Source organism: Triturus cristatus, chromosome 7 (assembly GCF_964204655.1).
Source record: "Triturus cristatus chromosome 7, aTriCri1.1, whole genome shotgun sequence".
Classification (NCBI taxonomy): Eukaryota; Metazoa; Chordata; class Amphibia; order Caudata; family Salamandridae; genus Triturus; species Triturus cristatus.
Genome location: NC_140590.1, coordinates 126191774 through 126215747, shown reverse-complemented (window position 1 = coordinate 126215747; position 23974 = coordinate 126191774). Strand labels below are relative to the sequence as shown.

The 23974-nt window shown below is 44.0% G+C and overlaps 1 protein-coding gene across 4 annotated transcripts in view; it reads left to right on the top strand.

Moving 5' to 3' along the window:
- Positions 1-23974, top strand: part of LOC146809013 (sialic acid-binding Ig-like lectin 14) — a 523779-nt gene that overhangs the window by 312716 nt on the left and 187089 nt on the right. For 3 of the 4 annotated variants that reach the window (XM_085615807.1, XM_085615805.1, XM_085615808.1), the window contains exons 8-9: positions 3881-4019; positions 13366-14319. In XM_085615807.1, coding sequence (XP_085471933.1) covers positions 3881-4019; positions 13366-13464 — 238 coding nt within the window. In that variant the 3' untranslated portion in view covers positions 13465-14319. Of the gene's footprint in view, positions 1-3880; positions 4020-13365; positions 14320-23974 lie in introns of those variants that run through there. The other variant, XM_085615806.1, reaches the window with a different exon arrangement.

Sequence of the window (23974 nt, the reverse complement as noted above, 5' to 3'; positions counted from 1 at the left end):
TGTGTTTATGCTCAGGGACAGTCGGCACACACCGGGTGTATGGGTGAGGGATTAAAAATAAAGAAAAAAGTCCTACCTCCCAGGTGCCCCATAGCTAATGACAACGCTGCAATGCAGCATTGTGATTGGTCTGAGCGCTGTGGTTTGCCGGTAGGCCAGGGACTGGGGTCTGTGCATTTTCTCGATGCAGGCTGTAATGCAGTCTGCTTGGAGAACATGCAAAGTGCGCAGGAATGTTTGGCTGGCCCAAGACGGCCTGCCAAGCATTCATGCGCACTTGGAGTGGGCAGATCACCTCTCCCCTTCCCTGCTCTGAGAGCAGAGCAGCCCCACCCCACCCACAGAACTGCTGCAGCAGAGGAAACATAAAATGATAATAACAACCAGTTGTTATCATTTTATGTTTCCTTTATTTACACTGCTAAAACACAGTGGGGCAAAGCTTATCTGCCTTAGCGGAGGAGCCACCACTGTTTGTGCTAATGCAGTGGTCTACAAGGGCTCTTAAACAGTTGCAACATGCCTGATGAGCAGGTCTTGTGTGAAGTGGTATTTTCTAAATAAAAGAAAGAGGAAACTCCAGGGATTATGAAAGAAGTCTTCTTTACTTCCAAATAAGGAGCCCACGCACTGCAGGTCTCTCTCCAGTGGTTCCTAAGCTCAACTGCCAGAGTCAACATTCGCAACCATGGAGAAGGACTGCAGAACGCTAAGGCCATAACAAAAGTAAACCACAACGTATCCTGTCATGTAAGTGTGATTGAGCTAAAAGAGGGACTAAGTTCTATCATTACACTGTGACAGCTCCCCCTATTGCTGCGCCTGCAGGTCCTGCCGCAATCAGCCCTTGTTTATGTTTAGTTAGCGTGCCTCCATTTCCTCCGCTAATCTGCTTTTCATTTGTATAGTAAGTTGCCCCCCTCTCTCCTGCTATGCAGCGCTCTGTTTTGTATAGTTAGTTGCCCCCACTTCCCCTGCCAGTCAGCCTTCGTTTTGCCACTGTGAGGCCACCCATGCCTCCCATATCCCGCCGTTTCCAGTTTCCCGCCATTTGCTGATGTTCACCACCTCCCTGTGCCCCTCCCACCCCAGGACCCACTTAACGGAGACCACAGCACTGATGGCGCACCACAGTCGCGCCAAATCCAAGCATGTCTGGGCCCTTTCGCTCCTGGACCGCGCCCAGGGCCAGGACCCCTGGTCTACTCTCCTCACCCCGGTACACTTCAGATGAACTCCAGTCCCTCAACCCCAGAAAAGATACCAACTGCTGCATCACCACGCCTAGAACCATAGAAGGCCCCTTCTCCTGCAAGAGCTGCTGCTTCACCTGCAACGCCAACTCCAACTCTCCAGCAACTCTGACCCAGACGACACCCGCACTGAAGCTCCACTACATGCTAATCAACATCTGATCCCTCTGCAAGCACGCCGCAGAAGTCTGGGACACCATAACCACCCTCACCCGATGCGATATTCATTATGGAACCTGGGTCACTCCCTCATCAGCACCCAACCATGCTACAGCGATGCCCTCCAGCTACAAGCTGCTATACTCCAACCACGCCGGCAGACAGGGCAGACACATCACCATCATCCATTAAGACACCGTCCAATGCACCACCTTGGACGATGACAGTACGCCATTCATGGAACACCTCAACTTTCAGATCAGACTCTACGCTAAAACTACCATCAGAGGAACCCTCACTTACAGACCCCAGAACCCCACGCAAATTGTATTCAACGGCATTCCCAACTTCACCCACCACCCCCCATGGCTATCGACTTCAATCACTACATCTTTCTGAGAGACCTGGACTTCCACTTTGAGGACCCCGATGATGCCAACTCTGCCATCCTCCTCAAGAACATGAGCAACCTCAGTCTCTTCCAGCTGGTCTCCACCCCACGCACATAGCAGGACACACACTGAACCATATCTTCTCTTCCAGTGACAGAATCAAGTTCTCCCACACTACCAAACTTACCTAGATGGACCACTTTATTGTCCACTTCACCCTTACCAGCTCCCACCCATCCCCGCAGAAAGTGGAACAGAAACGCAGAACCACTCTGAACTTCCACCCTCAAGCAGCCAGGATCCCTCCCTCTGACAACCTCAAACTCAAAATCCAGGACTTCTCAAAGTGGATCTCCTCTGCCACATACACCATAGCCCCCATTGAAGACACCCCCTGCAACACATCTGCAAAGCACACAAGCTGTTGTACCCCAAGCTACAGACCATCAAACACAACAGCAAGAAACTGGAGAGACGTTGGCGCTCCCAGCAAAAACCCCACCAAACTCAGCTCATTCAGATACCACCTCAACAATTACCACCACTACCTCAGGAAAGCCAAGATGACGCCCTCACCAGCTGCATTGAGTTAAGCGCCAACCATGCCAAGGAGCTCTTTACCATCGTGAGAGAGTTCTCCTACCCAACTGCCACTGAGAGCACAATTAATCCCTCCCAAGCTCACAGCGACACCCTAGCGGACTACATCAATCACAAAATAACAGACATCTACAGCTACTTTGACCCCCAACCCACTTACTTCATCACCTCCTTGCCCACACCAGTGCACCGAAACCCACCGACTCTCCGACTGGAAACATCTCTCAATCCAAGACACTGTCACCATCATGAACTCAATACATTCCTGTGTACCCAAGGACTCCTGCCCTCCCCACATCTACAACATAGGGAGATGAGAGATCGGCAAAATCCTGATGGAGTTCTTCAACATGTCCATCACAACAGTCACCGTCCCCACCGCATGGAAGCACACGTAGGTCAAGCCTCCCTGAAAAACCCTCCGCCGACCCCAGCAAACTCAAGAACTACTGACCCAACTTGCTACTCCCCTTCCCAGCCAAGGTCTTGGAGAAAGCCATCAACTTCCGGTTCATCGAATGCCTCGAACAGCTTTCTCAGCACCTCACAATTGGGCTTTAGAGCTAATCACAGCAGTTAGACCGTCCTGATTGCATCAGATGCCTCCTCGACCAGGAAGAAACAGCAGCCATCATCCTCCTTGACCTCCGTCTCCCATCACACCCTTATCACCAGACTCCATCAGCTAGGCATCCAACTCAACACTCTCAACCGGGTTGCCTCCTTCCTCTCTGGCCTAATGCAGAGGATCCAGCTATCCCCCATTCTCCTCTAAACCCAAGAGCATCATCTGTGGCGTCCCCCTTAGCTCCTCCGTCAGCCACACCTTCTTCAACACCTACATGACACCTCTTTCTGACATTGCCCACAACCACGGACTCAACATCATCTCATACGTCGACAACACACAGCTCATCCTATACCTCACAGATGACATGACCAGAGCCAACTACCTTCACCCTGGCCCACACCCCAAGCATACGCCAGAGCCGATGCGACAGTCGTTCTTTCTCCTACCTCACTGCCAAGTCCTGGAACGACCTCCACCTACACACCTGCCCATCACTTAATGAATTCAGGAAAAGGCTCATGATATGGCTCTTTAATTAAGGATATTAGGACCTAGTGCCAGGAGACTCTCTGGGGTGGCAAGCCACACTTTACAATAACCCCCGGATTGCTGGATTGCTGTGCTGAATCAGGCTATACATTTGGCAATGCTCAGATGGAGCACAGGTCCTTTTAGTGCAGCTCGGAGCTCGTATAAACAGGTGGTGAACACATCAAAGCTACAGGCCACACCAACTTGAATTGTATGGTCCACAGGCATGCAGAGAATAGAAGTCATGAAACTTGGATGATGTCCTGCTGTATCTACTATGATAGAGATTTCCTGTCTTTTCCTGCACTTTCGCCATTTTTAAGTTCTGAGGCTTTGCAGGTTTCACTGCCAGTCTTCCATTTCTTGTTTTCAAGGTCTAGATCAGCTCAGCAGAGGGAATCTACCAAGAATTCAACAACTGAAGCCAAGACGTTTGAGATGAAGAAGCATGAGGTTGAGCTTGAATCATCTTCATGTGACTATGAAAATGAGTTCTTTGGAGAGCAGCCCAAGGTAGGTTGAGTGGTAAAAAGTGTATGGCTTTGTGGGAAAGGTGCTCAAGAAATTCTGCTCTCATGTGGGCCCAACACACTGATGCAACTTTTCATCTCACACCTTGTCCAAGCGTGTATGCCGTATATTAAACTATAAAAACAAATGTAATCTATCAAGGCAGAACTTTGATGTAGTGTGATATGGAGCCATTAGGACATAAAATGTCTAGTGACCAGGAATGTTCAAGGAGTTTGGTGAGTATATAATTAAGAGGTTGGGCACTTTGCCACAGCATAGGTTGCAGGGAGAATGCAGATTCCTCTTTAAATAGGAGTGCACTCTCCAAACATTGAAGTGTAGATGCAGAATACAAAATTAATTGGTTGGCAGCAAGAGAAAAACCCAGGTTTTCCTCAAGGATTCTGCAGGGACCAAATCTAGGGCCAGATGAAAAAAAGCATTTTTGCTGAAGCAAATTGCCCATTTCAGATTTTGTGTCTGCAAAAATGCCTTTTGAAATGTACTAAACCCAGTTTAGGAATCAGTAACTCTTTTTCTGATTCCTAAAATTGGTTTAGAAAAGTGAAAGTAATCACTCTGTGGAACGGGTGTGTTGTAGATGTCCTTTACAAATAGTGATTCCTATGCATGTACCAATGATTTAGGACTGAAATAGTAGTTGTAAATCATTGAAACGTCACTGACCCCCAAGTTGAAGTGGAAATCCAATTGCAGAACTGACTGGTTCCTTTTGGGACGGCTTTCACTTTTTTGCATGTTAAAAAAAAACTTTTATTGGGGAGTAGGCAATGGCCCAAGGGACCACTGTCATCTCTCAAATTTCGTTAAAGAGTGGAAGGGCAAGTGGTTGTTTGACTTTTCACACCTACTTTGTAACTGTAGTAAAGTTGTCATTTTTTCCCTGATCACCTCCATTTTTTGACTATTGCTGGTTGTTACTGACCATGAAAGTGCCCTGGGCTCTGCTAGCCAGGCCCCGGGCCAGTGCTGTGGAAATTGGTATAATTTTAATTGGCAAAACAACCTAGCTGTAATTCCCTAGTATTTGGTAGGGCATGGAGGGTTGGAAACCCCAGTCGACTTAATGCACTTAAGTGTGCAGTGCTGTGGTGTCTGGTGTCATTTTAAAGCCAGGCCTGGCTTGCAGGCTGGTTTTCACATAAACAATGTCCAAATTTGACTTTGGAATTAAACGCACTTCTAAAAGTCAAAACTACCTTTTTATTACATTTAAGTTACCCCTAAAATCTGCCCTAGGTGCTCCAAGGTAGAGTTCTTTGTTATAAAAAGCAGGGATCTTTGGGAACTATGTGTACATACAAAAGAGGGGTGTGGCGATGGGGGCATGCTTCTCTCCCAGCTATGCATGCTTACATGTAGACTGATGGGAGGAGCAGGTCCTCAAGCACACGTACCCAGCGGAATTTGAAAGTCATGTACAACAGATACATCGATGACATTTTTATTGTGTGGCAGGGGGATGAAAAGAGTGCTACTGATTTTATTCAAAAGATTAATGTAAATATGACTAATCTTAAATTTACTTCTCAGGTTAGCAAGGAGAGTATTGAGTTCTTAGATGTTAGGGTGTATGTCAAAGAATACAAAATAGCTACCACACTACACAGGAAAGTCACTGCTGTCAATTCCACACTCCATGCCAGCAGTGCTCACCCAAAACATCTAAATATAAATATTCAGAGAACTCTTACGACTAAAAAGAATCTGCAGTACTCAAGAGGACTTAGTCCAGTGCACCAAAGAGGCACTTAACAGATGCAGAAAGAGAGGTTACAATGAAAAAAAGCTTGCAGGAAGCAGTTAAGAAAGTAAAGAATAGATCTAGAAATTCCTTACTGCACAAATATGAGGTGAATGAGGTATCTACACCAGTGGAGGATGCCCCCAGATTTATTACAGCATACACCAGACAGGAAAGGAAAATTAGGTCAATTATTAAACGTAATTGGCCTATAGTGCTAACTGATGGGGTTTTAGCTCCGAGACTCCCTCATCAACCAACCATTACTTACAAAAAAGGTCCTTCTATGCAATCTCAAATTGTTAAAAACAGCCCTGAATTATCAACTACCAAAAGGTGGTTATCACCTAGACAAGGTTTCTTTAGATGAACGTCCTCAGAGCTTGCAGATTTGGGGTGAATACCACACAATACTCCACGCCATTCAACCCCATTATGATTACCATCAAAGGCAGCTTTAACTGCAGAACAGAGTTTGCGGTGTATGTTCTGACATGCACCTGTGGCATGAGATATGTAGGAAGCACCAAGCTACAGGTGCATGTCAGAATACTGCAACACCTGCGTGCCATTGTATATAGCGATCCGATATATCCTGTTGCGCAACATTTTCAAAATGAGCACAACAATGATCTTAAATGTTTAAACTACTTTGTTGTGACTGCCATCCCCAAACTTCGGAGGGGTGGAGACAGAGAGAAAATGTTGCGACAACTAGAATCTAAAATGCTCCTTGAGTTGGACAGCAAGTATCCCAATGGGCTGAACAACACAGAAGACGTACACTATTTCCTGTAAATTTGTACATCTCTTGACAGGGAGGTTAGAAATATGACCCATGATTTTAGATGCGAGGATCTCCCACTAACTGAAGACAGTGTACAGCATTTTTTTATTGATTTCCCATACTGTGCCCTTATCCCATCAGGGCTCGCACTATCCCTTTTTTTCACACCATGCATGTATTTTGTATGTATTTCATTATTAGCACTTGCACTTTATTAGGTCAGGATGACCCAAGGTAGCACTTTAAATAGGCACATAGCACTTTAACTAGTCTGCGATCTTTTGCACACTTTTTTTTGGCTGACGTAGTTGTATTTCCTCTGTCGATACAATCAGTGACAATTGTAAGCCATCAAATAGAAACAGAATTAACTGCATTCATCCAGATAGAATTCTCACTGTGATTTCTCTTGGGAATTGCACTTTCTATTTATTTTCAAGGTTAATTACGATTTTGCACACTTTCTGTTTATGAATTCATCATTAAGCCAGCAAGTAGGGGTATGTTTAATTGCATTCATGTAGATAGAGTAACCACTGTGATTTATTTTGAGAATTGCACTTACTTACTTGGTTTAATGCAATTTTGCACATTCTCCACTTATGAATTCAACATCAAGCAGATTATTTTAAGGGCGTTATATCAGTGCTATGATTTTAACAAATGTAAATTCATGGTTTGGCCTATTTTAAAACATTTATCAGAGGTGCCTCATTTTACTAATGAATTTAGCAAATACTGAATATTGGTTTTTAGGCTTCTGTAATTGTGCATTGCAACATATACAGCTTTGTTTTACCTTGTATAGAATTTGTGCTTTTAATTGAAATGAGAAAGACGAGCCAGTGAACTACTAGAAAGCAGACTTCATAGTAAATGCAAGCTATGCGCGGATAGTATTTTTTTTATGTCTATACAATCACGTGGGTGTAAAGTCAAGCACATTTAAAAACTGGTGAACCGCGTTTCCCTGTATGTGATCAAGGACAAGTGGTGTCCAAAACGTGTCATCTCTGAGGATTAAAAGAATTGTTGCCATACCTCCCAGTGGTTCATTTCTCTCTTCTCGCCGTCAGGAGGTTTAGAGAGTCCAAACGGTTTTATATACACATTTTATGTGTGCATATATATCGTGCATGTGTGTTTATGTATTTATACATTTACACATACATTACATACAAAAACACACATAATTATAAATACAGTCATATATATTTATATATATATATATACACTTACTATCTTTGTCATCGCCAGCTGGAAGTAGAGAAAGTAAACGCTGTGGTTATATATATATATATATATTCACAGAAAAAAACATAGGTTTCAGGCACGTTATAGTTAGGAATTAGCATTTAAAAAACCTCAGAAATTCACTGAAAAAAACATAGGTTTCAGGGGTGTTATAGTTAGCTGGACTTTTCACTTGTACAAAACATTGAAATTCCCCCGTTATAGTTAGTTCAGCTAACTATAACTCGCTCGCCCGCAATGCACTGCTGATGACGTCACATATTACATCACTCATGACATGGTCAGTGACATCACTCATGACATCACTCAAGACATCTCAAGTTTTTTTTTACCCCAATCCCCAGGGCCGGCCACTGTTTTTTATTATTTTAAAAAAATATATATTTATATACACACCTAGGACATGCTGGACAAACCGTACGTACCTATCACCATGACGATTTGCGTGATATTCATTAAAAGGTGACTATGCATACAATGAATCCACGTGGAATGTATATACCACTAGTGAAGCTCTGACATGTCTGATGCCCTACCGTGCCTAATCCCGGTAGACACCCTTGTCGTTTATTTATACAAACATGGGTAGCTATTGACGGGCACATTTAATACACATGCACACCAAGCCATTCAAAGGGGATTCGACAAAAATTCGACCATAACTATGCAAGAAACCCCCCTCACGGTTAATAAAACACACAGCCACTGCCGGATGTGTAATACTTTTTATTGTACTCTCTGGAAAGGGGACAAACATCACTTGAGAGTCACAGCGCGCTCCTGGCAGAGCCCAATGCTGTGTTACACCCACCATTGCCTGCCGAGTGCCACACACCTCTGTGTTGTATTCCACCAGCTAGTGCATATGCTATGACACTCTCTAGCCCATGTGCTCTGTAACACCACCCCGTGAATATGTCATGCCACACTTGTCTTCGCATGGGTTATATTGCCCCACAGTGCTATGCCATACATATTACAATCTGGGATCCATATCTTTGTCACAGTGCATATGCAACGTTACACTCCCCAGCACATATTTTATATTACAACTTTAGAGACTAGTTAGGTTACACAACACTGCCCTGTGCATATTACACTCCAAGGCGCATATCGCATAGCACGCGCTAGTGCCTGTGCTATCTCGCGCTCTCCAATGAATCTGTCATTGCGCACAATGTATTGCATATTATATTTCACGCCCGGTTCATCTTATATCACACTTTTTGGTGCATAGTTTATACCATACACTATATCTAGTTTTCATTTTCAATCGTGCTCTCAGGACTATGTTCTATATAACACTGTGTTCACCTACCCTTTTCACGGGCATTACATTTTGTGATGGGGGTGGAGGGTCAGGGGGTGTTTCTGCTAAGTGAGCCCGGAGTCACAGTCACAAACGTCCTCTTCTTCCTAAATAAAAGTGAGATTATGCTGCATACTTGTTCATATTTTAAGTAGTTCGCACAGACACATGTTTTAAAAACAATAAAGTTCCTAATACCCGCCTTCTCTGAACAGTTAGCTTGCTGCCCCATCCCCCTCCTCCCTATCCTCTGTTGTGTGAATCCATGGACTAGCCTCCTCCCTCCTGCCATGCATGGTCTGATGTGCTGCCACTGCCCTCAATTTAGTATGATGTACCAGTCCACTCCTCCTGCCCTCCATTGCCTAATTCTATGCCCCATCATTGACCTCCTGCTTAAACTCTGTGCTTAGCTTGCTGCCCCTATTCTCCTTCCCCCTGCCCTCCGATGTCTTTGTGCATGCCCCTGCTCCATCCTTTTTGCCCACCATGTTCCATGGACCTGCCACTCCTATCTACTCTGAGTGTTCTGTTGAGCTGCCACTCCCCTCCCACCTGCCTAGCATTGTCAGATGACTGTAACCTGTCCCTGCCACCTCCACCCTGCCTGTCCACATGTCATGCCCCTATCCTCTTCCTCCTGTCCTACATGGTCCATTGTACTGCCACACCCTTCTGCCCTCCCTGGTCTGTTGTGCTGCAACTGCTCCTCCTGCCTGCCCCGTGCGGTCTGTTGTGAGGCCCCTTCCCCTGAACTTTCTTGTCTGTGCACAGGTCCTGACCCTCCCTTCTATCCTCCATCGTCCTTTGTGCATGCCCCTGCACCCACCTTCTTGCCCATCATAGCCATTGTGCTGCCACTAACCCTCCCACTTGCCATGCATGGTCTTCTGTGCTGCCATGGCCCCTCCCACCTTCCCTGTGTGGTCAGTTAGCTGCCCCTGACCCCCTCTCACCTTCCCTCCATGGTCTGTGTGTATGCCATCACAGTCTCACTGTTGCTCTTCACGGTGTGTCTTGCTTCTAGCGCCCATCCTGCCTGACCTCCATGGCTATCTTGCTGCTCCTGCCCTGCCCCCTTGCCCCCAGCCCTCTGTTTACATGTGCAGACCTCTACTCCCTCCCTCCTGGCTCTTCTGTTCCATTGTAATGCCCCTGATCCATCCCTCCTGCCCTTTATGGTCTGTTATGCTGCAGCTTTCTCTCCTGTCTGTCCATTATGGTCAGCTAGCTACCATTGCCTTTTGCCCCTCTGTTCTCTGTTGTCCATGTGAATGGTCCTGTCCCCTCCCTCTTGCTTTCTATGGATTGTTGTGCTGCACTCCTGTCCCGCATGCCCTATGTGATGTATTGTGCTGCTGCAAACCCTGATGCCTGCCCTGCAGGGTCAGTTTGGTGCACCTCTCCATGTCCCTCCTGTCCTCTGTTATCCAAGTCCATGTCCCTACCCCATTTCCTTCCATGATCCAATGTACCATACTTGCGAACATTTTGAACTTGGTAAGAGGGAGATTTTGAAAAAAAACTGGGGTATTGATTTTCCCCTTTGAGTTACATTGAAAAAGAGGAGATTGTAGACAGGAGACAGATCAAATAAAGCCCATTTGAGCTTAAAAACATTGGACGTTTAGTGGCTGAATCTGGTCTGTTGGCATGTATGGTTGTACTACCATTGCCTCTTCCTTCTGCCCACAATGGTCTATTACATTGCCACAGCCTCTCTTGCAAGTCCTGTATTGTTGGTTTGTTGCCCCTGCCCCCCTTTCCACTGCCCTCCATAGTCTGTTGTGCTGCCACGGCCCTTCCTGCCTGCTCAGTGTGGTTAAATTGTTGCCTTTGCACCCTCCTACCTGCCTTCAATTTTCAGAGTCCGTGCCCCTGGCCTCTGCCTCTCAACAGTATCCTAATGAACAACTAGATTGCTAACATTCTATATTTATTACAAAAGTGTGGAACGCCTGACGTCATCTTGATGTAATCAAAACTGTAATACCTAGAGCATTTCCTTTAGAAATTACATATATGAGAGGGTCTTATTGGCATCAAAATTATGGTTAGTGCTCTAAAAGACTAAAATAAGGACATATTTTCTGAGTTTTCAAATAGCGACAAAGCACTTTTAAATTATTTGTTATCTTTATGTTTTTTTATCCAGTTGACCACTTGATTAAATGTTGCACTTAGGGGAGAGGATGTGGTGTTATTTCCAGAACTGCAGACTTTGCAACTGGGGAACCAGGTTGGAGTTTCTGCTTCAGCTCGACATTCTGTGATTCTGGTCAAATCACTTAGTCTCCCCATGTCTACAACCAAAATGAATTTGTTCTTGTGTGATGTAACCAATGCTCATGTAAAGCACTCCAATACCTGACAAGTCTGCACTATATAACACTGCAAAAACACAAAATAATAAGTGTTTTGCACACTTCTGTCATTGGGCTATATTTGAGCTACATCTGGGTGATTTTGGGCCACATTTGGGCTCTTTTGTCTCCGGTGGCCATCTTGGGAGATTTATTTGTTATGAAGTTTCCTAATTTCTTCATGTACTGCAGTCTCCTCAGTAGGAAATACTTTCATTTTTTTACTTTGATTCCATCAAGAAGGCATTCAGATGTGTCACACATTTGCCATAAATTCAGAATGTTAGCACTCTTTTTGCTCATTAAATCACTGTAGTAAAGCTACTGCTCACCAGGGAAAACTGCTGCTGGTATTGAAAGTGTATGTTTCAGTCTGCATGTCAGAATTTTTTAATGAAATAGAAGAGGATTTGAGAAGTCACTCAAAATGTGCCCTAAGTTTTCTTTCTGCAGCACTAATCATACTTTTTATGGAAAAATGAACTCCCTCATTTTGTTCCTTTTTAAATTAAATGTTTTAAGAGTTACCACTTTAATCCAAGTAAGATGGCTTCATGTGTGCCATACGTTTATCATAAGAAGGACTGTTAGCACTCTAGTTGTTCTTTGGAACACTCTGGGAAGCTGCAGTAGAACACAAAGGAATCAACTGACAGTCTCTGCCCTTGTTGGATGTACATCAGACTTCATTCTCACATGACTGAGAAAGATAATGTGAATTTACAGAAAATAAGCTCTCAGTTTAGCTTATAGATCACCTTCCAAACCTCTGTGGGAAAAGCATGAGATAATATTTTTCTCTCAATCATGATATCCCAGCAGAAGGCTTTTTCACATGGTGAAATCACCTTAGAACATACCACAATTCCTAAAATGAGTATGGTACCATCAACAAATGATTTATAATGTAACTAACGTCTTAAAACCTTCTATTAATTGCAATGCTTTTTAATGAGGTGCTATCATGTATATTGGTCCCAAGATGGCTGCCAACACTTCTTGGATGAAGTGCTGACAGCCAATCAGATCTCAGGATGAGATGTGTGGTTAGGCTCCGCCCACATATATATATGATTTTACTTTTGGTTTTCTCAGGAACTACTGAACAGATTGAATACCAGACCTGCAAAAGGCACTTCCCTGACCTGAGGACTACCTCTCTGCCAAATTTCAAGTAATTCTGTTCAGCCGTTCGGGCTGTACCTTGGACTAAAGGTCCCTATGGAAAATTGCATGGGACCCCCCTTTTTTCTCAGTCCCCGCTTGACGAATCCCCCCGAGACTTTCAGGGTAGGAGCGGAGCGGAGCGCCCCACCTATTTTGAAAATTTCGCAAGGATTCGTCAACCGGCGCCAAAGTTATTCCAAATAGAATGTTGCGGATTTCCTATGGAAACACGGTCCTAACTATAACTATCTACTGGCGACCGCCAGTAGATAATATATATATATATATATATATATAAAACACACATCTTAAACCATATACTTTCTCCTGTAAAGAAATGTTTTTTTAGCGTTTGAATAGTTTACCTCTGCATTCACCAACATATTGATTCCTTAAACCATTATTATTTTATTCCAATCAGTATAATGCAGACTAGTGGATAGCATGTGTATGAACAATTACAGGACACAAAAAACACATAAAAATGTTTCATATTCAAACCAATGTAGTGCTATATGAACCATTATGAGTGATATTAAAAATCAATATGCAAGTTAAATGGATTTCTTGGTTTGTTTGGCTCATCATAATAATGTCTTTCTGAGTAATATGACCTGCTATCCTCATGAATGTTAAACCTTCAAGGTGTCATTGCTGACAGCGCATGTTTGTCCATTTCTCTTCTGTCTATTTTTTCTTAGTTGACGATAAGCTCTAGGATCCACGAAGTAAGGCATCCAGATGGACTGTACAAGATGGACTCTCAGAATTGTGATGAAAGCATCTACCAGAATTGCTAAGTTCCTGGAAAATTTGCAATTTTGGGCTGCAAAACAAAGTGGTGGGATGAGGGAACACAAGGGTTGAGGAGATATCCCTTAGCTTCTTTGGCCTTCTGCACAGCTGCCCATGCCACTTTTACTTCTAGACAATCTAGTGAAACAACTTTTGTATAAGGTGCAAGAGAGTTTATCCTCTGGTATATAGGTGAAAATCTCCAGATCCACAGTTCCATGCCAGGTGGCATGTGCTAGTTGTTTATTGTGTTTTGTATATTAGCCAATGCAAAGAAAGAGCTCCAGGGATATCTAGTATCCATTAAACAGACGTACCACCGTCAAAATTAAGGAAGGGCCACAGTTGAATTAAGAATCGAGGGCCATTTAAAAAAAATAAAAATCTCTGCAATATAGACTGGAACCTACACTTTGTACAGATTTAAGAATTTTCGGTAATTCTGGAAACCCTATTGGACTATGATCTTAAGTCTGCATAGGATAGATATACAGGAGAATTCCAAGTCGTTTATGTGCACTCTTCTGCAATATATGACAGAAATATTCAAAACTGTATTTTTGTCTTAGAATTTTATTTTCTCTACAGGGGAAATATTTTGCCCTTGACACTATCATGGAAAGCAATTTACACCTTCTGGTTGCTGAAGTATTATCATGAGAGGTTCCAGGGTGGAATCAAAGGCGGTCTTCCACTATATTGACACAAAATCGACTAACAGCAAGTATATCTATATCTATCTAGCTATCTATCGGCAACTCACTGTCGTAGGAATCAGCACTACCACTACCATCAGGCCATAGGGGTGGCACGCCCACTGAGGCGGAGTTGATGAATCAAATAAAGTTGCTGTAATACTGTCGTGCTTTCAATTTGAACTCTATTGCCCAAGAAGAAGTGGTTTACACGAAACGCGTCGGCAGTATAGACAATATTCATGTGATGCAAGGCCTCTTTCCTCATTGTGCGCTCCAGTATACGAATGTGGCAATAGACTTACCTGACGTGAGGTCTCTCCACAGCAGGCACTCTTTGGTGGTTGATTTGAGACGGCTTGCCTGAGCCGTAAAGAGAGCCCCGGCACTGGTTTCCGGCGCTCCTTGAGCGGCGCCAACCGATGCCATTTTGTGAAGGGTCATCAGCCTGTTTATTGGAGATTATGAAAGCCAGTGGGGACTTGAACCTGTGCACCACTACCCATTGGGGTTTTAAATTCTGAACAATATTGCGAGGACACGGCAACTCACTGTAGTAGGAATCGTCACTACCACTACCATCAGGCCACGGGGGGGCCACGCCCACTGAGGCGGAGTGGATGAATCAAATAAAGGTGCCGTAATACTGTTGTGCTTTCCTTTTGAACTCCATTGCCCAAGAATAAGTGGTTTACACGAAACGCGTTGACAATATTACTGTGATGCAAGGCGTCTTTCCTCATTGTGCGCTCCAGTATACGAATGTGGCAATTGACTTACCTGACGTGAGGTCTCTCCACAGCAGGCACTCTTAATATTTTTTTTCTTTTGTTTAATCGGGCTTTGGTTGTTTTTCCACTGAAACCGATGTACTTTATGTCTCTAATGCTCTTCTCTGTGCCTGTCATCATAGTCTGTCTTCCGTTTTAATTTTCTTAGATCTTTTTGTTGTGCTTGACACTCTGGATTAGTCTATTCTTATTTCTTCTATTTCTACCTGGGTATATACAGCACACTTGGGGCCTTATTTACAGACACCTGGCGCCATCAGTGCATTACATTTAATATGAGAAAAGGTGACGTACCGGTGGCGCAAGGGGCTTGTAAATAAGACCCTTGGTTCTCTGTGTATTTCTCTGGCCGCTTTGTTTCTACTTCTTTGAAAGGCATACTCTTTGCTTCTTTGCTTGTGCAGTGTGGGTTTTCTCAAGACTCTTTTCTCCATCCCTAAGTGTTTTCTTCATGTACATTGCTCTCTTCATATCTTATCATTTGGTTTTATTTCTCATGTATGTGATGTTGACTCTGAAATCTTTTCCGCCTTCTCTTCTTACTCTACTTCAGTACATCAGCCTCTGTCTGCCTCTCTCTCCGTAATGAAATTAAGGATGAATTGCTTAAACAAGCAGAGATTCCTTTTTTTCCAATCAATTCTTCTATGCATGTTTTCTCTTTAATCCTTTGTCCTTTAACTTGACTCTCTCTTTTTCTACTCATAATCTTTCCTTTTTATTTGACTTATCAATAGACTTTACTCCTCAAATCATTACTGTTTGTTACTCTTGTGAAGTTTAGCTCTGTACTATTTGTAAAATGAAATCTTAATGGCTTTCTCTTGCTTCGCTAACAAAACCTAGATATATCACACAATAATTATTATCCATCACTGCATGTTGGATTTTAAAAAGATATTAAATCGACCCACTTGAGGATATTCAAAACACCTCTATCCTTCTTCTCTTTTCTCTTCCCACAAACTCACAAATCTCCTCCTTATGCTCAACTTAGTTGGTTGCCTTTTTATGCACAATGTAAATTTCACTTTTTGAGTTATTTTTACATGGCTCCACCTCATCTCTGTTCAGTGGTTAATTTGTAAAATAAAAAGTGCCAGGGCTCTCCTCAGAAGGCAGCACCAACAGGAGAAATGTGTTGGTGCAAACTGCCTCCTGACTAGAGCCCTGGCACTTATTAACCTGGAGAGGACTTGGCCTAATTGGTGGAGCTGCCGATTTCGGTGCTGGAGACCCCGGTTCGATTCGCGGCGTGGCTCAACATCCTTTGAGTCTGGGGAAAATCATGTGCCTTTAAAATAAGTGTGTCCTTAGCTAGTGCTACAAGCACTGGTGCCGAGGATTAGGTGCGGTGCTGAGCACCGGAAAGCACCAGCTCAAATTAAGCACTGTCTCTGTTCTCTAGTCTCCTTACATACTTCTTGTTGTACACTGTTTTCTACTTCAGTTTCTTCTTATTGCTCAACATCACTGTTGTGCATCTTTCCATTTTCATTTATTTGCCCAATTAGCTTACACCTCAAGAAATGTTCTCCCATTTCTCTTAACATCTGTCTCGTCACTTACCTATTTTAAACTGTTAAGGGATAGCCTTGTGACATCATGCAAATTGCTTTGGTTTTTTTCAATTATTTTGTGTGTACTGCTATATCTAATTTTCATTACATTCCAAAAGACCTTTTGTTAAAAGTCTTGCAAGTTTGTAAACTGCAGGGTTTGTGACTGCAAAATGGCTTTGTACATCATGCCTACATAAATATTCATACATTTAACTTTAGAGAAGATAGCCCATATTCATTTTAAGTTAAGTGGCTTGATTTTCTCTTGGAGTTGTTGTCAGCTACGCCTTCTATCAAACAAGAAGCACATTTTCCCCCAACATCATATCCAGCTCAGTTAATCAACTCCTCTTTGGCCTTTAACTCCAGAAGCATAACTCAGAGATCAATAATTTATCCCGCTCATTGTGTTTGATGAAGTGCACGATTTTCAAAAACGAATCATGAGACATGGTCAATCATGTTTGTCATTGATTACATACCATACTGATATTTTGTAATTATCCTGATTTCTTGTTGTAATAAACTTTATTTCGGTAACACTTCCATAAAAGTATACAATCATTCATAAGAGTATATACATCAAAATTATACATTAATAATTGTGAGAAAATCATTAAAATCATTAAGACTTTACAATGTAATACTGCGCTCCATTCTTGACCCTCATTAGAGTAAAATGAAAATCGATTCAAAAAGCTCAATTATGATTTGTCGCATATACAACACATTCAACATTAACCCTGGTTTAATATAGCTTTTCATCTGATATTCCAAATTTAGTCTCAGAAATTTGGCGACAGTACATGCATACAATGGGAGAGCATCAGATCTTAGAAATATAAGAGCAACATGCTATGTGTGTGTGTCCAGTTGTTTTCACTGTGGCTTGATCTATGCCTGGCGAAGTTCTGCATATACTGGGCAACCAAAAAGGGCATGTCCATGTGTTTCATCAGCGTTGTTACAGGCTGGGCACAGAGTAGACTCATTAGGTGCCCATTGGCAGGTAAATGATCTCAAGGGCAGCGTACCCACTATAAATTGGAAATACAATTTCCTGTCCATTATGACAGATATAATATCCCAATGGGATTCACCTACACCAGTGCATTTGAATTCAAGCAACTCCCTGTCAAACCTAGATCACGATTTCGTGTGGGCTTTGATCTGCGACACCCAAGCCCAGTATTGCTTTTTCTGCTGCTGTTTTGATGGCATGGTATGACAAGATGTAGACAGTCAAAATTCCCTCAAACCCAGCAAAGACAACAGCTTCCTAATGTATGTCAGCCAACTGATTTTATTAAACGTGTCTACTTGCATAAATAATGGCATAGTGACTAAGTTCTGGAGTGGACCCTATCCCTCTCCAGAGTAATAGAGGATGCAGTCTTGCCTTTTTAGCTAGAGCCCTCCTCATTATGTCAAGCAGCAAAGGTTATGAAGGAGTGCTGGGTGGAAGGTGGGCCAGATTTCTCATGAACTTATTCACTGGGAGTGTTAGCCCAGAGCAGTTGGTAAACCCCAAAAGTTCAGAGCCATAAAGGGCAGATCCAACAGCTTTCGCCTCAGATATCTTAAGAGCTGGGGCTATCAGTTTATTGAAAGACACCCGATGCTCTTTGCAAATTACGCCAGTGATCTGCCTATGTTTTAGGATCCTGTTGTCCACGTGTTTTTTTCAGGACATAGTTGCAAATAGATTAATGCCCAAGTAGTTGAAACAATTCACCCTCTCTGATGTTCTGCCCTTTGAAGCTAAATTCCCTTTTATGCTTATTGAATGACATAACCTTGGACTTTCCCACTTTAATTTCCAGTTCTCAAGCAGAGCAAAACTCCTCAAAGCAGATTAGCAGATGTTGAGTCCGCTAGGGGTTTTGAAAAATAATAAGGTGTCATCCGCAGACAGCAGTATGTTGTTGTTTTTTGTTTTAGCCAATGTGGGGGCGTCAGTAGAATATTGGAGGAGGGGGTGGACAATATCATTGACATATAAAGAAAACAACGTGGGAGCCATGACACAACCATACCGAACCACTTTGTTTAAAGGAATCCTATCAGTAAGCTGGCCCTGGCTCCCCCATCGAATTCATGCGTAATTGCACTCATGAAAACAAACAACTAGGGCGAGAATTTCAAGAGGCATACCCATGTCACGGAGAACCCGCCAAAGCTTGCAATGTTAGATTAGCTCAAACGCTGATTTGAGATCGACAAAGGCAACATATAAGCTCTCCCTGCTGATAACTACCATCTTCCAATAAATGAGCAAAAATCGGAACACCTGATCAATCAGGCTGGTTTTCATACAAAAACCAGCCTGAAAGGGTGACAGTATGTTATTATCAATAATCCAATCTTGAGAGGCAGCTAAAATTTGTTTGAACACAATCAATCAAACTGCTTGGTTGATAATTAGCTGATACTCCTCTGTCTTCTTTTCTAAAATGGGTATAACTTCTGCTCCCTTCCCTGAATCCAAGATGAGAGCACAGTTCGTAATGGAATTTGCCAAAGCACTTATATACTTGGTCCAATTGCACCTATCATGGTTGAATCCATCTGCTGGGATGCCATCAGGTCATGTGGCTCCATCCCAGGTAATAGCATACAGAGAGATAGTAATATGGCTGAATCAAAAATCAGAGTTGAGGGCCCCCCAGATTCAATTTCAAAAGACTCCCCCTCAGTTGGTTTTGACGTGCCTACAGAATACAATTCAGTGATGTGCTCAACCCAGTCTGTTGAGCATATCTAGGGGCATATTTACAAGCCCCTATCGCCACACGAAAGTCACTTTTGGTGATGCTCCTGTGGCATTATGGGCTTTGCCTTATTTACAAGACAGGGTTAAGCCAAACACTATGTTTTAAATAAGGCCTCTTTTCACGCTATACTTAGCGTGAAAGGGGCGGGCAATGGGTGTTATGGTGGGCGTTCCACCACAACACCCATTAATTTTGATTTACAAGGGCAGCGTAAATATGGGGCAGCACCAAAATTAAGACCAAGGAAAACCTGGCTTTAAACAGGTGCAACGAGGAGAAATGTTTCATTGTTTGCTGCATTGTGCAGCATACATAGAAACAGCAAAAGGGCATTGATGTGTGCAGTGTATGACACTTCCATGTCTGCTTTTTTTTCATTCACAATGTAGTTTCACAAACATACACCATGGTGCAAGGGTATCTGCGCCAGCACATGGCAGCAGTTTGTACGCCAGCGCATTGGGAAACAGAGATGCAACATATTGTTGTAAATATGTTGCATCCCTATGCCTTGAAAGTGACTCAGTGTGACGCAGCCAAATGGCTTGCAGCACGCACTGAGCCATTTTCTGGTAAGTCTGCCCCATTTTTTATTTATTTTCCCTCGTCGTCTGTCGAGTACCCACCCCCACGCCACCCCACTGCACTTAACTGCACATGCAGCTTCCGATCTTAGGCTAAACATCCATCTTGATTGTAGATCAACAGTTCCTTTTTATCTTGTCTACACTCCTTATGTCACTTTAAGAATTTCTGTATTTTCTTTGCTCGTCATAATCAGATTCCAGGCCTTGGTCCCTACTATACAACACCAAGAGAGCATTACCCTATGTTTCCTGTACATTTTTATGCACTAACCTTCACCTGACACTCACTTCACCTGCACCAACAGCACTGGCACCAACACAGACTTCATTGCACCACTTGCCCTTGGCACTAGCAATTACATTCTGAACCTCCATCATGAAGACCATGCTGACCTAAACCTAAAAGCACTCATTGAAGACCATGGAATCCTGGTCCTCACCAAACAAATAAAGGGGCCTAACCACATCAGCAGACACCTCTTGGACCCTTTTTACACAACCTTTGGCAACATCTGAGCCCACACCAGTCTCCTGGACAGAACATGCCCACATCAAGTTCAACATCCCTATACCAATTCAACACACATGCACTACCACCAGACCAGCCTGCCAAAACTGGAGCAGCATCACTGACAAGGATTGAAACGTCGCTTTCAACACCTACCATCACAAGCATAGCAAAGCCTCCCCTAATCCATCACGAATTTCAACTATTGAATCACATCTTGTGCCGACTCATTGCCCCCCCTTCAAACACAGCAAGGCAACAAGATTAAGACCCTAGGCCAGTTGGTACAGGGAGGATTTCTGACTTATGAAGCACAACTACAAACAACCGAAGCGCAAATGGCGAATCAGTCTGGCCAGTGCAAAATAAGGCACATTCAAATCCATCCTGAGATGCTACCACCAAATAATACAGACCACCTCCTGGATGATAGTGCGCTCTACAAGTCATAACATAACATATCATACTGGACCAAGTAAATTAGTTCACCAACCAGCAGGAGGATCAAAGGCTTCCCCACACAAGAAAGCATTAACAGTGCTTGACTTAGTTCCTGGTATGGAAGAGGTAGGGAAGAAATTTGCATCTCCTAATTCGCTCCTCACACTTCACTTGCGCTGGTCCAACAACAACCCACAGAAAAAAAGGAGGAAGTCCAGACCTCTGGAGGCAAAACACAGGAGAGGCTCTCATATGATCTTTTTGTTGGAAGTGATTAGGCAGTTGTGTCTGATGGGAATAGAGCTGAGGCTCCTATGGAAGTTCGTTTGATAGATATCCTAGAATGCAGTTCAGGAGGACTGAGCAGGGATGGAGTGATGATGTGCCCTGCTAGGATTGGCAAGGGATGACTGTGCATTAGAATTTGTTCTCCTCCACTGAAATATCCCTGCACAATTGAGAGTCTTTAGAGAAGAGACTAGACCTGGAAGCGTCAACAGCGAAAGAGTGCCCAGCTGGTAGGAAAAGACATCTAATGCAACTGCAAGGATGGGCTGAAGTACTCTAACTCTAGATGGCCCTCAGGACTTGGACTCCTGATCTAAATATTAGCAGAATGATTCTACTGAGGGGCCCTGGAGGGTCTTACTCTTGAATCTACTGACACAGATAAATCCTACAACTAGCTGAGAACAGGGAAGTGCAGTATGGAAGGTGTTCAGCTCACCTGTGTTGGAGAGGCTATGGAAGATGCCTCTAAACAGGAGAGAATATCAAGACCCCAGGCAGAGGACAGGTCTGGTAAAGGTGGTAACGAAGATCAAACCCCTAAATAAAGTGACCTTTAGAGGACAGGAAGCCTGGATAAATGCTCCTCAAAAGTGGCCCTAATTCTCTCTCGGCGCTACTTTGATGCCCCCCGAACTAGTTTTCTATGGTGTTAAAGCCTTCTGAAGCTGGTGTTTTTTACCTGGGATCCGGGGATCCCTATTAGTTTGTTCTAAATCTCCAGTAGCTGCACAGTAAAAGTAGAAATACCACACTGGGATACATTTTATTGAGTCCAATGCTTTAGTCACAATGTTGATTGTTAACAATGGTATGTTTGACACTATAAAGGATGGCATTGAATATTGTCTCTATCTCAATTGACTTCATGTCATGATCTCGCCCGCTTCCTCGCTCCCGACGAACGGAAGCGAGGCTTTCCCACCAGTACGAGACTCCTCCCCCCTACAGGCTCCAAACAGGGTAGCGGTCTAGTGGCTGAGATCGACTCAGCTGATGTCATTGGCCGGCCAGCACTTCCCGCGGATTGCGTATTTGAATCCCAAAGACGCCCACACCAGCGCTTCGGATTCCTTCCACGGAGCTTCGCTGGACACGCAGGAGCGTAGCGAAGGCTCTAACCGCAACCAGACCCTCCGTCTGGACCGCGCAAGGGCGCCTACAGCTGCTGCTAACGGGACTCATGTAGAGTCTCTCTCTCCTTGTGTCCTACACTCACAGCGCAGGAGCGCTGTCATCCCTGGTTCTTCCGCGACTCGTGCGACGGCACGGAGTCGTACTCACCTTGCCCCTCAGCACAGGAGCGCTTTCACCCTTGGCCATCCCGCGACTCGTGCGACGGCACGTAGTCGCGCTCACCTTGCCCCTCTTCCTAAGCGCAGGAGCGCTTCCACCCTTGGTCACTGACGACTCGTGCGGCGGCACGGAGTCGTACTCGCCTTGCCCTCCTTCACAGCGCAGGAGCGCTTCCACCCTTGGTCACTTACGACTCGTGCGACGGCACGGAGTCGTACTCACCTTGCCCTTCCTTCACAGCGCAGGAGCGCTTCCACCACTGACCATTCAGCGACTCACCGCACCCAGATTGACCTTGTGAAACAGCGCTGGAGCGTATGTTTCTGTCACGCTGAAGCCTTCTCTAGCTTCAAACGCTGGAGTGCTTGACGCCTTGCCTCATCCTCCCTGCGCAGGAGCGCCACCTTTCAGGTAACAATTGCAGAGAGTGATAGTGAGTGTTGCTAGTGACTGTGTACCAGTGCATGTGTCTCTTCCTCTTCATTGGCACAGCGATTACCCCTATCCTCTCTGTCGTCATTAGGTGAGATCCGCGCCAGACCCAAGACCCCAAAAAACCACGGGAGGTGCCCCAGCACGACACATCACCCTCACCTGCTTCCTGGCAGCCTCCCCCAGTTTCCTCTTTGGTCTGGTTAGTGTACTCGGTCCTTCCAGGAGGAAAAGGGTCCAGGAAGGGGTTGTCCTTGTCATCCCTGTGGGATCTCTCCACAACGGTAAGGTAAGAATTGTGGGGACCGGACACTTCAATGGTGGGTTATTACATGTTCTGTATATTGGTACTCCCCCACTGATTTTAGTAGTGTTTCAATGGGGTTATAACATGTTTTCTGCTCATAAAATTGTTGTGGCCCCGAGAAAGCTAATAGATCAGCCTTATTGCTAATGACACACCTTTATTATTGTGATACTGCATATTGTATAGGTGGTGGTATTTTGGGAATAGGATTCACGGTCCACTAGGTTTATAAGGTGTCATGGGGTGTCAGCAAAGGTACTTCCATCTACCTGATTGTATATATTTGTAATTAATGCATAGTATTTAGTGTTTAGTGCATAATGAAAGCACATTTTGTTTTATCAGAAAAAGCACAGATTGGACTACCATTTAGAAAGTGTATTTGTTGTGTACCAGAGAGGTGGATTACTAGCTCATACCACCTCCCTTTGGTAGGCCTTGGACTGCTCCACTTCGTTAACCTAAGAGGGTCAAGAAATACAATAGGATACTTGGTCCCCAGTAAAGAGAATTTTGCAGACTTATAAATTGAGAAGGACTCACATCCTTCACAACTAATAACTCCATTTCCTACACCATGTAAGCCAGGTTAACTGGAAAAAGTGCAACTTGCGCATGGCATGATGTTTTCCTAATTTTAGACCCATATTTATTTGACCTCCAATGTTAGGTGAGTTCAAATGAGGCACACAAATGATAGTTCTAGCTGCTAGGAGACTTGTCACGCTTTCACCATTTGGTTTTGACGAACAACCCTCAAAGAGTACCTGGGACTGTGTCCAACAAAGAACATATTCACTTGTATTGTTTGACTTACCCTGGTATCTGAGGCTC